The sequence below is a fragment of the Sylvia atricapilla genome, chromosome 11 (genome assembly GCF_009819655.1).
Source record: "Sylvia atricapilla isolate bSylAtr1 chromosome 11, bSylAtr1.pri, whole genome shotgun sequence".
In the NCBI taxonomy this organism is placed as follows: Eukaryota; Metazoa; Chordata; class Aves; order Passeriformes; family Sylviidae; genus Sylvia; species Sylvia atricapilla.
Window position 1 is genome coordinate 6,098,754 of NC_089150.1, and position 14,651 is coordinate 6,113,404.

The 14,651-nt window shown below is 52.7% G+C and overlaps 1 protein-coding gene across 1 annotated transcript in view; it reads left to right on the forward strand.

The window, feature by feature from the left end:
* The first annotated feature begins 829 nt into the window (after positions 1 to 829).
* LRIG1 (leucine rich repeats and immunoglobulin like domains 1) overlaps positions 830 to 14,651 on the forward strand; it is a 93,043-nt gene continuing 79,221 nt past the window's right edge. Inside the window, 4 exon segments of the mRNA XM_066327216.1 lie at positions 830 to 911; positions 914 to 1,055; positions 1,057 to 1,161; positions 1,163 to 1,363. Coding sequence (XP_066183313.1) covers positions 830 to 911; positions 914 to 1,055; positions 1,057 to 1,161; positions 1,163 to 1,363 — 530 coding nt within the window.

Below are 14,651 nucleotides of genomic sequence, written 5' to 3' on the forward strand. Positions count from 1 at the left end.
GCCCTGCACTCAGGGGGAATCTGCAGTAGAAGGTTGGAAATTTTATCAAAGCTGGTGGAAGCTGGATTGGCCTGCCATACGTGTTTCTCCCTAAAATATCCCCCTTCTCCCCACGTAACTCCTGCTGTACGGGGTTAAATCACACTCCCGCCCGCCGTGGGTGCGCTGAGCGCTCCAACAGCTTCCTTCCCTAAACGCTGCGTTGGGACACATCCAAACTCGCCCAAAGCCAGTTGGATGCTCTCCACGAAGCTCGGGAGCAGCGTCTCAATGCAGTCCATGGCTGCTCTCAAACGAGCTGTGCCCGTGATGTTCTCGGTGCAGCTCCCTGGTGAGTCACGCCTCGACCCGCTTTGGGCCGGCTCCTCTGCCCCTGCCCCGTGCTGGGCTTCCACAAGCAAGTGCATATTTGGGAAGTGCCGCCTCTGCTTAGGTGTGGTCTGGAACACGCGTGGATAACCGATCGCTCCTGCCACGGGGTCGTGGCGGGCACGCGTGTCCCTGCGGAGCGCAGCGCCACGGCCGCTTCCTGGCGTCCGGAGCAGGACACCGCTCCCTGCAAGGATGCCCCCAGGCCCTGCTGTTCCCGCAGATTGTCGGGATTTACGGGACGGAGGGTTTGGGAGCGCGGCAGCGAGCGCCGGGCGCGGCCCCTTTAAGAGAGGCAGCGCGGGGGGCGGCGGCGCCCGCGTTCACACCTGGAGTGGGAAAGGGAGGCGGGCCCCGGCGGCCGTGATTGACGGGCCGCAAGCACCAATGGGACGGCGCGGCGCCGCGGCGGGGGGGGCTCCTGGCCAATGGCGGCGCGGCGGGGGCAGCCCAGCAGCCAATGGGCGGGCGCGCGGGGGGCGGCGCGGCTACATGTTGCGGTGTCGCCAACGTGGGTCCGCGGCGAGCGGCGCTCGGGCCGGGCAGCGGCGGCGGCGGCTCCGACCCCGCGGGAGCGCACCGGGAGCGGCCGGCGCCCGCCAAGCCCGAGCCGTGCGGCGCGAAGCAGGAGCAGCAGGAGGCGCTTCCCGCGGCGGGGACGCGGACTCGACCCGCCCGGCGGTACCCGGCGGATGCCGGTGCCGTAGCGCCCCGCGGGGCCGGCGGCCGAGGCGATGCCGCGGGCGGCGGAGAGGCGCTGAGCGCCCGCGGCGTGAGCGCTCCCGCCGCCTCCCCCGGCGCGGACGATCCCCGGTGCCGGATACAAAATGGCGCTGCCGTCACGGGCGGCGGCGGCGCTGCTGCTGCTGGGGCTGCTGGGCTCGGCCGCCGCCGGCTGCCCCGCGGGCTGCGCCTGCGGCGGGGACACGCTGAGCTGCGGCGGGCTGGCGCTGCCCGCGCTGCCCCGGGACCTGCCCCGCTGGCCGCGGCACGTGTGAGTACCGGGGGACCCGCGGGGACGGGCCGGGCGAGGCGAGGGCTTGGGGCGGCCAAACCGCCGCACTTTGGCTTCTTGTCAAGGACCGGGAGAACTTTGAACAAAAAATCCCCGCGAAACTCCGCGTTATTTATTTAAGCGAAGTGGCCGCTGCCGCCTTGCAGGCGCTGGTTGTCCCGGGGTCCGGTGTGTCCCCTGTGGCGCCCACCTGGAGCGGGGGATGGGAGATGGAGGCGTGGGCTGCGATGCTGGTCCCGGGGGAGAAGCCGGGGTTTGGGGCTCCCGGTGTCTCGGTCCCGAGAGGGGCTGGCCTCCGCGTGTCCCGGAGGGAAGGGAGCCGGGAGCGGGTTTGTTCTCTTAGCGATGGATCTGCTGGAGATAACGGCCAGCTTGGGCTTCCGAATCCTTATTAGGACATCGTCCATCCATCTATCCATCTGTCCGTCCGTCCATCCGCGCCGTCCCGGGGCTGCGGAGCGCGGCGCGCCCGGGTCTCTAAATCCGGACTCCACCGCCGCGCCCGCTCTTCTGGTTTTAATGTTGCCAGTTTTTTGGGCTGTGCAATTCCGGCGATCGAAAGGGGGTAGAGGGCTGCTGGGGAGTTTCCGTAAAACCCAGGTGTTTTCCAGTAAAGGCGGCGCGGCTGGCTGCGCTCCCTCGGTCCTTGCGTGTGTGTAGCGAAGTTACTGAGCCGCGGTGTATCGTGTGTCCTGGGTGGCAGCTGAGCTTAGAGCCCCGCACCTGGTGGTGGCTGCGGCACCGTGGGATGGTTTTTCTCCCAGAAGGGTGTTTTAAAGTGCTCAGATTCGTGTCCAAGCGCAGGACGGTGTCGCTGCCATTTCCCGGGAAGTGCAGCGGGTCCGCTCCCGTTGTTGTGTGACCGCTGCGGTGGGCTCGGAGAAGCTGAAATAAAACATCAGACACTTGAAGCTCTCAGGAGAGGGGAGAAAAGTGCACTCAGCATTGGCAATTCGAGTGGTTTAGCAGTCCAGGAGCACTGAGAGGACGTGTGTGCGCTCACAAACTTGTGAAAATAAGTGCGCTGAACTCTTAGTTAACTTCGGGAAATCAGTATCCAGAATGGGAGAGGGAAGCAGCTCTTCTGCAGCGGGGCCTTTCGAACAGAACCTCTAAAGCCCCTGGTTGTAATAGATACTCCTCGGCTCTGCCAGGAGAGAGGACGGTCACTGAAGTGTTGCTGGAGATCATCCAGCTCTTTATTAAGAAGAATTATTAGAGGTTTGTCGGGTTGTCCTGGTGGCATTCACTTTTAGCTGCAGAAATGCCTTGTTTTAGGTGAAATTATGTCTCCTATTGAGAGGAACGTGTGGCCTCTGCATTAAAGCCCTGACTCATTCCATTCACCTGTTGCTCTGAAGGATCTTTCCCTCACCTTCCAGAGCAAGGAATTATTTTAATAATTCCAGCATTCCCCTGCACCTCTTAAAACGGGACAGCGTATCTTTGTTCGGGCAAGGAAGTGCGTTGATAACCCAGACAGAAGAAATTTATTGTATTTTTTTTTCCGGAGTGTTAATACCCAGGAGTGTCTTTTCAAATGGAGCGGCTTTTGGAGTGTCTTGAGTTCAGTTCAAATTTTATTGGTGAAGTTAGAGTGCATATAAATCTTCTGTTATGGACGTGTGGGCTGTTGATCTTTTAGACACCTAGAATACGGTTTATAACTTTTTGTGTTACGAACTAAGATTGGTTAAAATTGTGTCTTTTCTATCTGAAAATGCAAGTTAAGGCTTTTTTTCTTCTCTGTAGTTGGTGTAAAAGAAGACGTTGAAGCTATTTGAAAATATTTTTGGTTTTAGAGTAATACTATTTAATACTAAAAATGACTTTAAATATCCTGTTTCAGTTTAGTGTAGCCCGAGGATGAAGCATGTTTTTCAGGCTTAGTGGGCTCTTTAATGTTGAACTTTTTTTGTGCAGAGAGTTGATAACTCACTTCTTTAGTGGTTTAATGTTCTCTGTAAAAGCCCCATGTGCTAGCCAAGAGTTACCTCTGTGCAAATATCTCTGCTTTTTGGATTTTAGCTTTTTTTAATGTGCCCCTATAAAGAAAAAGAAGGGAAATGTGAAGGTCTGCAGTGGTCTATCGTTGATGTGGGGGTGCAGCTAGAGGTGCGAGTTCTCCAGCCCTAAACTGGGGACAGACAGGCGATGTGCATCCCTCATCCCATCCCTGCCGGGCATCCCTCCGGAGGTGTCTGCTCCCCGCCGTGATAAGCTTGGGCATGTTCGATCGCTAATAGGACACGAGATAAATCCGCTTTCCAGCGACTCTGGTGGCAGTGCTTTAACTTCATTAAGGCGCTATTGAACAATCCCTCCTTAGCAGTTTATCTTTATTCCTAACGAGTGCCACAATGAGGCAGTGCTTGGAGTCGGTTTTCAGCGTGTCGGAGATAAAGCTTTTGTTTGTCGGGTTGGAAATGCGGCTCGGCAGCCGGGGAGGGTTCTGGAACAGACTTAATCACGCCGCGTGTTTTGTCAACAGGACTATCAGTACCGAGGAAAAGCACTGGGGCTTTTTGAGACTATTGTTAGTTCTGTGCTGGCAGCACAGCTCGGAGTTGTAATTTTCTCCTAAGCTTTCAGAAGGCATAGCTGATACGCAGAGGGGCTGTGCAGTCGCTCCCATTTAATGTAGCGTGGATGAATGTTTTTCGGGATTTTTTTTTTTATGGGTTTTTTTTCTTTAAAGCACCAGGCAGCCCAGCGCTGTGTACCAGTTATATAAGTGCTCTTGAGTTGCTGCACAGGGCACGTTGCAGCGCTGCCGTGACCCATCCCGTGCTCGCAGCCGGCTGCAGCTGGGAGAAGGATTCCTGATCCAAGGGCGAAGCCGGGAGAGTCAAACTCTGCTGGGCAGCTGATGTGCACGGAGCTCCTCTGCAGTGCCTCTCTTTGCGGCTGCTGGAGGTGCTTCTGTTTAAGCGAAGTTTGTTTTTACGGTAGAGTGTTACATGTGGCACGAAGTTTAGGGCTAAGCTTAAGTACAGAATGCTTCGTGCCCCAAAAAAGCCAGGGCTCCAGCAGTGGTGGTGATGTGGCACATCCCCTGCAGCCTCTGCTTCTGTCTCTCCACGCATCTTGATTTTTGAGGAGGACAGAAAAGATATTCCTTTAGGCATGATGTATGACTGAGAGGTTTTTTTTTTCCTTTCCTATTTAGGGATAAAGCAACAGTATTTTCGGTACAGCTTCGGTGAGAAGGTTTAGGGACAGTGAGGCTGTGGTTGGATAATTAATTCATTGCTTGCATAGTCTGCAGGAAATTAAGTTTTGTTTTAAACAGAAGCATTGTGCAGTTTTGACCCAAATGACATGGGGATATTTTGGGGGATAATGACCATTCTTGCAGGGACTTCTGCCTCTGGGTCAATGTGCATGTGCCTGGCACGTCTGGAAAAAGGCAGTGTCCTCTCGTACCCGGGAGAGCTGGGCTAAGAGCTGCTCTCTGTGTCCCAGGAAGGCTCCAGGCTTTGGCTATATGGATAAGTTGCCCCGAGGCACCAGGTGCGTGTGGCTCTTTGCATGGTGCTGCTGCTCTCTGGAGAGATCGGGGCAAAGTGTCTGAATGCTTTTTAAAGTCCTGTGGGTGCCTGTCAGTGGTTTCAGGGTCTGGGAGTGCATTTGAACTAGGAGTCAGGAGCGGTCTCTTTCTGTGCCCAAGTGCATACACACAAAGATTTTGTTCAATGAAACTTAATGTTTGTGCTCAAAATTACTTGTAAATTTCTTGCTGAACTGGGGTTTTCATGTGTCAAGTCCAGTTGGTTTGTTTTCACATGTTAAAATGGCTTCTTTGCTTGGTTGGTAAGGGGCTCTGCTGCTTGCATGGGATTTTTTTGGCAAAGGACTAACTTTCTCTCGGGCTCTGGAGTAAGTCTCCTCCTGCAGAGGCTGGAAGAGGAGGTGGTGTGGGGGACTCTGCTGCTGGCAGTACCTCTCCTGCGTGTCCTGCTTCCAGGCCTGCTGAAATAATGGAACAAAGATTAAGTCATGGTCACTCCTGGCCCCGCACAGCGTGTGCCGGCTGCCCGGGGGGGCTGCCGGCGCTTGGGAGGATGCCTTGGGAGAGAGGATGTGGCTTGGGGCAGGTGGCTGTCCCTTTTCCTGGGGCCAGCAGTGGGAACCCAAAGGCTCCCTGCTGGTGGTGCTCCACGGAGGTTTTCCTGCTCAAGGTGGGACAGCGGGGAGCTGGTGGAGCTTGTGAAAGGACTGCTGCGTGGCTTTCAGTGACACACACGGGTGTGCTGCTCCCTGGAGCACCGTGCCCGCTCCGGACAGTGCCCATGGCTGCAGCATGGCTCTGCACCCCGCGGCCCTGCAGTCCTGCACTGGAGCCTGGCTCTGCCCCCTGCAGCTCCTGCACTGGAGCCTGGCTCTGCCCCCTGCAGCTCCTGCACTGGAGCCTGGCTCTGCCCCTGCAGCTCCTGCACTGGAGCCTGGCTCTGCCCCCTGCAGCTCCTGCACTGGAGCCTGGCTCTGCCACCTGCAGCTCCTGCACTGGAGCCTGGCTCTGCCCCCTGCAGCTCCTGCGCTGGAGCCTGGCTCTGCGCCCCTGCAGCTCCTGCGCTGGAGCCTGGCTCTGCGCCCTGCAGCTCCTGCGCTGGAGCCTGGCTCTGCGCCCTGCAGCTCCTGCGCTGGAGCCTGGCTCTGCGCCTGCAGCTCCTGCACTGGAGCCTGGCTCTGCGCCCTGCAGCTCCTGCACTGGAGCCTGGCTCTGCGCCCTGCAGCTCCTGCACTGGAGCCTGGCTCTGCGCCCTGCAGCTCCTGCACTGGAGCCTGGCTCTGCCCCTGCAGCTCCTGCACTGGAGCCTGGCTCTGCCCCCTGCAGCTCCTGCACTGGAGCCTGGCTCTGCCCCCTGCAGCTCCTGCACTGGAGCCTGGCTCTGCCCCCTGCAGCTCCTGCACTGGAGCCTGGCTCTGCCCCCTGCAGCTCCTGCACTGGAGCCTGGCTCTGCCCCCTGCAGCTCCTGCACTGGAGCCTGGCTCTGCCCCCATGCAGCTCCTGGAGCTGGCCCCGCTGGGTCACAGCAGAGCCCGTCCTTGCGAAGCCGTGCCTTCTCCGGCCTGCTGCTTAAGCACAAATAAATACATGTGCTTGCAAGTAAATCCACCCTTCCTGTGCGAACATGTGTCGGTGGATTCGCTGACCACCCTGAGCATGCCGCAGTATTTATTTGCCGGTTCCTGCGGGAGGCAGCAGCTAACAGCGAGCGCTCTGCATCTGTCTGAGCTCCTCGTCTCCATCCCACACCGCCGCGGCCGGGGCAGAAACTGGCTCATCGGGCTACGATTAAAAGTAAATACTGATAACAAAGGAAAAAACACCCCCACTTAAGGGTTTCTGCCTCTCGCAGAAAGCTTCTAGTGAAAGGCCCTAGGAGCCCTCAGCCTCCTCTGCATATCCTCTCTCCTTTTAGAACCTCACGGCATTTAATCCCTCTGAGACTTTTCCTCTCTGCGGTGACTGCAATTTGAAACGCGGGGGTCCCATACAAAAGAAGCAAGTGCTCAATGGGCTGTGTTAATATTCAGTGCCGTTTACAATGGGGGCAGTTTGAAAAGGGGAGAATGGATGGTCTGGGAGCTGGGCGAGGAGGAGCTGCAGAGGGGAAATTCTCAGGGCAAGGCGAACCAGCATCTCAGTAGGCAGTCAAAAAACCCGCACGCACCATCAAGTGTTCTCTGGAAAAATCAGCTATTAATGTGTTAAGTACAGCTTAATATTTTTTTTTTCTTTCCTTGTGCAAGTCTTCTACGTTTTCTGGATGTAAGGATTAGGGGTGGCTGAGCTTTGCAGGATTTCCTGCTTGGAATTTAAAGAACAAATGTGAAGTTGACTGTCTACCCCTTCGCTTGTTGGCATCACGAAAGTTAAGGGTGCTAAACTAATACGTTTGGGACCCCAGACACTTCAACAAAGCACTTCAGGTACTTAAATGCTTCCTCGAGCATGGGTGAGATTTCACTTCCCTGCCTGAGCTGCTGCTGGAGTCCTGTCTCTGATGGGGATTTAGGCAGATGTAGAAGCTCTTCCAAGTGGGGCTTTATTTGGTGTGTGAGCATCATCTGGTGCAGGGGAGCCCAGAGCACTGAAGGATGGTCCCAGACTGCAGCTTCAGAGGAACCTGATGGAAGGCTCAGGGTGGTGTCATGTTGAGGCAAATCCCCAAGAACTGTCCCTGAAATGCCCTTCTGACTCCGTGAAATATACAATATACATGAATATACAAGAGTCTCCCACTGGTCAGTGGGAATTGCCGAGTGCCACCCTGGGCATGTCCAGGCAGTGCCCGACTTTGGGTGCTGAGTGCTTTCATCCCTACAAGAGGGATTCAGATTGTCTTGAAGTTTGAGTGGCTGCAAATTGGGATGATGGCTCTCATTCCTCGGCAGCCAGCTCTGCTCAGGACTTGTGTATTGTCCCTGATTTGTGTATTGGCCCTGACTGGTATGTTAGCTGCACCCAGAAGCTCTCAATTAGGGCTGCAGGGCTTTAATTGATCTCCGCTGGCTGCCTTGCCAGACACCTTGGATTGAGTTAGCTCAGCTCATCAGCTTTTTAACACAATCATTTTGTGCTGCTAACCTAATCAGGCAGTGTGACTCCCTTGTCTTGCAGTGTGGAGCTGGATGGGGTCATGTGGATGAATGCAGCAGAGATAATTTCCACTAATGTTGCTTGGAAGAGCCATCTGTGGAAAATCCAGGCTTCGGGTTGATCAGCTCTGCTAGGACCTGGCTGGGCAGGAATAGCACCTCATGCAGGGTGAGGGATTTAACACAGAATTTAGCTTTGGTGAATAACAGTAAATAACGAAGCACCTTGGTCTGGATTGAGGTTTCACGCAGACTTGGGCACCCCCTTACAGCTCTCTTTAGACATCCCTTGCTGGTTTTAGTGGCATGTGAATAAAGAAGCAGAATGTGAGGATCCCGGAAAAAAATACCTGTTTCCTGGTACGTCCAGCTATTAAATGATGTACTACATATTTTTTTCTTTTCCTAGCATGCATAGAGGCCTAAGTCAAGGACCAGGGTGCCGTTGTGCTAATGCACCGCATGAAATGCCTATTATTGTTGTAGCTGAGTCATGCATAATAGTTAACCAAGTCCTGTGCTGCAGCCCAAGTCCTACAGCCCCAGCCTCCTCTGGCTTCAGAGCAGGACCACAACATATGTGATATCTTACACTCCCTCATTATGTTTTCAGCACGTTGTCTCTCAGGCCACAACCATGTAATTTTGGAGATGTCTTAGAAGCAGGCCCTGCTGTTTTGGGGACACCTCTTGAGCCCTGATGACGTGTCACATCCAATTCCAGGAGCATGGTTCACTTCCCCGTGGCTCATTTTTAAGTTTGAGTAAGAATTGAAGGACAGATCTCAAACTGCAGCCATCTGTGTAGCTTCTATTAACTGTACTGGATGTGCAGACAGAATGGTTGGTTATTTGCACCTGCCATGGCAATTCTGTAGCTTCCCACAGTGGCTTCGAATGGCGTTCAGGAGGTAAAGTGTTGGAGACTTAACAATTGAATAGTTTTGATATAGAGCTACAGATTCTTTTAAATGTTGTACAAAAGTTGCATTTTAAAATGCATTATCTGCCTAAAGCTTTGTTCTGGAGATAAAAGTTTTATGTGCAAGAGAATTTGTCTTTTTTGTTTTTTCTTTTTCTTTCCAGGATGGGAGACACTGTTTGGGTAGTGTTGATGTTGCTGCTCATAATGTGGCAGGTAACTTCTGTGAATTTTCCTTTGGTGTCTTTTTTCAACCTGCTGGGTCTGTCTCATTTTTTGAAATTAGCAGAGGTGCAGTCTTAAATGTAATTCTTGTAAATCTTACTCAACTTTACTTACTTGCATATTGCAAAAGTGCCTGTTTTTAGATAAATATTTTCAGATTAGAGAACTGAGTTCTTTGGCAGTTTGGCTGTGAAATCTTGAACCAAAAAGGCTTTTTCCTAGACCACCTCCTCCAACTCTTTTTTTTCCTCCCTATAAGAAGGCAGGACCAACCCGGAGGTACAAGGAGGAAATGAGAAATTTAGAATGCCAAGTCTGGGCAGTGCTGCTTCCCATTGCCCACACACAGAGGCAGGGATTCACCTCACCACTTACATGTTTCTCTGGTTGCCCAAAGCCTGTGATTTTGGGATGGGCACTTTCCAGGATCGCCCTGGAACAGACAACTCTGTCGTCTTTCAGTGCTGTGAATACTCTGCTCTGGAGAGTTCACCCTCAACACCAGCTACTCACAAGCCTCTCTCCAAAATACTGACCTGCAAGTTCCAAATACACTTTGCTTAGCTGGTGTTCAGGCTGCTTTATAACTTCACTTACAGTGTGTTTTAGCCTGCTGCATGCCAATATAAACACAGGTTTTTCTATGTTATCTGTCATCTAAAAAGCACTGGTAAGAAGTGCTGGCTGTCCAGTGGGGCAGTGTGTGCAGCCTGTGTGGCAGTGCTCAGCTGCTCCCCAGTGCAGATGGCTAGTAAACAAATTTGGCAAACATGAAACCACCACAGGGTCCTGGGTGGAAGATACTGAGTTGGAGGTGACAGGTTTGGTGGACATTGATTTGTGGTCACATTATGGCCACGGTGTCCTGTGTGTGTAGGGGCTCGCTGTGGGTGATGCACATGTAGGAATGGGGGTGGTGGGGGAGCTGCTGCTGTATGGGTTGTGTCCTGGGTAATAAAACAGTGATTGTAGGAAATGGCCTGGCTGGAGGCCCTGTGAAAAATTGCCCCCTAAATGTGTTCCAGTTGTCCAAACAGCAGTGCCTCTCCTCGCTGTGCTGTGTGCAGGGACAGCCTGCAGCTCGCCCTGCTGCTGCCTGGGGACCAGCCCTGGGCACCCTTTGCTTGCTTTTTGCTGTGGCTCTGCCTTCCACCCAGGTTTCAGAGCTGTGAACAAGCACCAAAAAACAGCACAGGTTTAAAAAGTGTCCTCTAGCAGTCTGGACAGGATGAGGTCTTCTGCAGCAGCCCAGTCCATGGGCAGGCAGCCCGAATTTGGCTGTTTCCAGCACAAGGTGGTTGCTTTGAGATGGAGCTGGAGGGTGCTTGGAGCCATGGGATTTCCTCCCATCTCATCAGACTTTGCAGCTCCACAGGAATAAGAAAATGGAGGGGTATTACGGCAGGGATGTGTCCGTGGCCTGTGTCAGCAATGACTTCGTGTCACTTGCCAAGGGTGAGGCTCATTGCTGCCTGGTGCTGGCAGGGGCAGAAATGCCAGGTGCTGACACAGGGCAGGTGGCTGGTGCTGGAGGTTTTGCTGCCTGTGGTCTGGCCTCGGTGGGAGCCAGGAGAGCATCCTGTGCTTTGTTTGTCCATGTAAGCCTTTGTCCCTTTCTGAACTGTAGCAGAGTAACATCCACACTTGTATTTAATTTGTTTTGGCAATATGGGGAGACTTCTCCTGTTGTAGGAGATTTAACAAACCATCTGATGTTTTATTTTGAAAGGTGTCATAATAGTTTGTGCTTTTTCTTTGCTAAGTGTATTTTTGTGCTGTTCCTGTCTGTTGGTCTATAAACAACTCTGTTCATTCTTTTTCCTCCTTAAACAAGTCATCCAAGTCAGAATTCCTGGCTTTCAAACACCTTTGGATTCTTTTAGAATAGTGCATGCATTTGCATATAAATCAGTAAATAAAAGATAGTGTGGTTTTTTTAGACTTCTCTGAATTGGAAGGATTTGTGAGTTTATGCCATTTTTATTGTTTCACATGGTTGTAAACCTCTTGTATATCTCCTCTCCCACCTTCCAGCCTTTGTTATTGAGGTGGTGACCACCCAAAAGCTGTTGAGGTTGATTAAATTAAGGGGTTGAATGACTCTGTCATTAAGAGTGGATAAATAACCAATTCTGTTACAATGGGTTAGAAAATAGTATTAAATGGGTACCCGGGCAGACTCCACTTTTGCTGTGTGAGTGGGGTGAGGAGACGTTTCTGGTTTGGGAGGGAGGTCTACAGACCTGAGGCTTCTCTCTGATCTCTGAGCACTTTGACAGAGTTGTGTCCCTTGTTTTTGCCTGCTGGACAAGGAGCTGGCAGCTTGTCCCTCCAGCCCACAGGGATGCTGTGGGACTCCTTCAGCTCCTGCAGTTTCACTAAAAGCCTCTGTTTATCTCTGTGAGGCTGGGTCCAGCTCCCCAGTGAAGTTGCTTGGCTTCTGACTCCTTGGTGAGCTGAAGCTCTTCCAGAAGCTCTGTTTTCATCCTTGCTGACCTTACCAGCAGAGACATGTGCTGCTCTTCGAGTTAATCTCAGGCAGAAACTTGTACAGATCTAACAGGATGTGTTTGCCTTACACTGTCTACTTAAAGCAGCAGTTGGATTTGCTCCTCCCTGGTGCAATAATCTCTCTGAGGCAGGTACTGCTGTTTACTCAGGTTTCCTGAGAAAGGAGGTTGTGCAATGGTCCAGGTGTCTGTTCTCTTCCCCCAGAGCTTTTGATGCTGTTGGCCAATTTCACTTCAAGGGGTGAACTCGGGTTTGGAATGCCTGCCCCTCCCATAGGCAGCAGGCTGAGGAGAGTGGCTGCATCCCCACTGAGGGAGGGGAGCAGTGTGAGATTATCCTGTATGAGAAATCAGAGAATCTCTGTAGGAGAGAGCAGTGCTGTTTAAACCATCCCTGCAGGAGAATGGGGTGACAGTCCCAGCTGTGAGACAGGGCTGTGCTTAGCCCTGTTAGGAGGTTGGTGAAGGAGGTGTTCAGAGTCTTGCTGGAATGGTGCTGGTGTTACCTGCTGTGCATAGCCAGGAGCAGAGGATTTGGTGCTGAGTTACCCCTTGCATTGTTCCTGTGAACAGGGGGATTGATGCTGTGGAGAAAGCACCCCAAATCCTGGCCTCATTGGGGACCAGCATCGTTTCCTCTGTGTCTAAAGTGTCACCACCAGTGGAGGAGCATCTCAGCCAAAGCAGCAAGCCCTTGTGGCTGCCACAGCTAGGGAGTGGTTGTGGTGACTTGCTGCTCCTCTTGAAGCAGCATTTCCAATAAGAAGGTGCCTTTACAGCCTGCTGGGCATGGGGCTGTGAGCTGTGGGTGAGGAGCAGTGGCCCTGGGTGTCTGCATCCCTCTGGCAGCACTGGGGCAGGGAAGGGACTGCTGCCTGGGCTCTTTCCCTGGCTGGCCACTCGAGGGGTCTGGGATTTGTGGGGAGAAGGCAGAGCCTGCAGCTGGGCAGTATGCTTGGGAGATGCCAAATCACAGCCCGGGCTCTTTGTTTACTGTGGTTTTTCTTTCTCTCATGGTTCCTAGCACTTGTCTCAAGTGTTACCACTTTGTGGTCTGCTTTGCAAGAGCCTGAGCTGTCCTTTCTGCTGGCAGGGACACTGGGACTGTGCTGCATCCCTCTGTGTGGCTCCCAAGCTTATTCTGCAGCTTCCAGACTCCTTTATTTGGACTGCAGAGGGTTTTCCAACACATTCCCTGCGTGTCCCCGTGGCCAGCCTGTGCTCGGTGCTGGTGTGTGATGAGCACGATGTGCTCAGGCTGCCCAGGCTCTGTGTCCTGCTGTTTACTTTGTTTGCTTCTTTCTCCAGCTGGGAATACTCGAGCCAGCTCCAAGGCAGGCCTTGAAACACCCCGTGTGTAAGTCGTAATGCCAGCGTGGGGCTTGCTGAGGAATGGGTTGTGCACCATTAAGCTGTTTAGGCTTATCATAGATGGGTTTTTTCAAGTCAAAAAACACAGATCCACCGTTTTGGGGGAAGATGAGGTGGCAGCTGAACCCCTTTTGGGGCTGTGTTAATTAATGTTGCTTTGTTTGTAGATGTATGGTTAAAAGGAGAGGAATTCAGCACAGATTTATAGGCCTGTGCATTTGGAAACAAAATGGGGAAGTTTCCTTGTCCAACAAGTTCCAATTGCTTCCTCTATGGTTTCCTGAGTAATTCTGACTGCTGGTTGTAAGCAGTCTCTGTTGCCATTGCAGGGGGCATTATTGCCCACATCTCCCTTTGGATCACCACCTATCTGCCACCCCATCCCCTGCAGGCTCCCTGGGCTGATGGCAGCTGGTGGCAGGGAAATTTCCAATCCTTTGGGAAGTCAGTTTCCTGAACACAGCTGTGAGATAGACACTAACAGCAACAGCCCTCATGAGACTGGATTGGGGAGTGAATTGAAAACCTGCATTGAAATATTTTGGGGAGGTTATAGTCATAACTGAAAAGCCTTTTGATGGTTTTCCTGTTTTTTAGGTTTGTAATGCATTTGAGTGCCTTTGGAGCCACCTGACTGTGCCAAATTTGGATGAGCAGAGCTGGTCCTTCTCTTGGCATTCCCAGGGTGCTGGGAAGGGGTTTCAGATGCCCTTTTGGTCTGGTCCATGGGGGCAGAGGACAAGCCAGGCCTTCAGTTCCTACCTCTTTCACCACTCACTGTGGCCACTTCCACTGAAGGCTTTCACGCCGAGGTGAACCACATCTGTGTGTAGTATTTGGTGGTGTTTTGGGGCAGTATGTGGCTCTTTGCCCCATGGCCAGCCTGCCAGCGTGGCTATTTTCCACCCTTGCTCTGCGTTTAGCCCCTTGCCACATCACTGGTCTCCCTCAGCTGAAGGCATCCCTGCAGCCCTCAGCTCATGGTGTCCTGGTGGGGAAGCTGGGCAGGAATAAATGTCAGGCTGGAGCTGGTCCTTGCTTTGGAGAGACTCCTCAGCCTGAAAATGGCCCCGTAATTAAAGCAGTGAATATGAAATAGGCTTTATGGATAAGCTGGAGGTTTGGTTTTCTCAGTTTCATGGACTGCAGTGGGTATTTCCAGAGGACAAGTCAAGCACTGTCCTGGGAGCCATGCAAGCTAAAGCCCAAGTGTGGCTTGTCCTCTGGGGGAGCTTTGGGATGTGGGTGGCTCCTGTCTGGGAGAAGAGACTCTCTGCCCAGAGCTTTTTCACAGCATGATCATCTCTGTAAAGGCCAAGAACACGATCTGGAAGCCTGTTTTATTTACTCATTTCCTAACTCCAGCCCTGCTTTGAGGGAAGCACATGGAGGCCATCAGCCTTGCAGGCTGTCCTGGCACAGCCACGTTCCCCTCCTGGAAGAATGGGTTCAGGGTAATATTTGAAAATGCAGCAGAAAACCCACACTGCCTTCAGAGTTTTGACTCTTGCATTTTTCATCTTGGGCAGGGTTTAAAGTTTTCTGCAGCATTCAAGGAAAGTTTTGGTTTCCCTTTGCCCACATGTCAAGCATTCCTGAACAAAGCAGCCTCAAGATTTGTGGAGCAAATTCT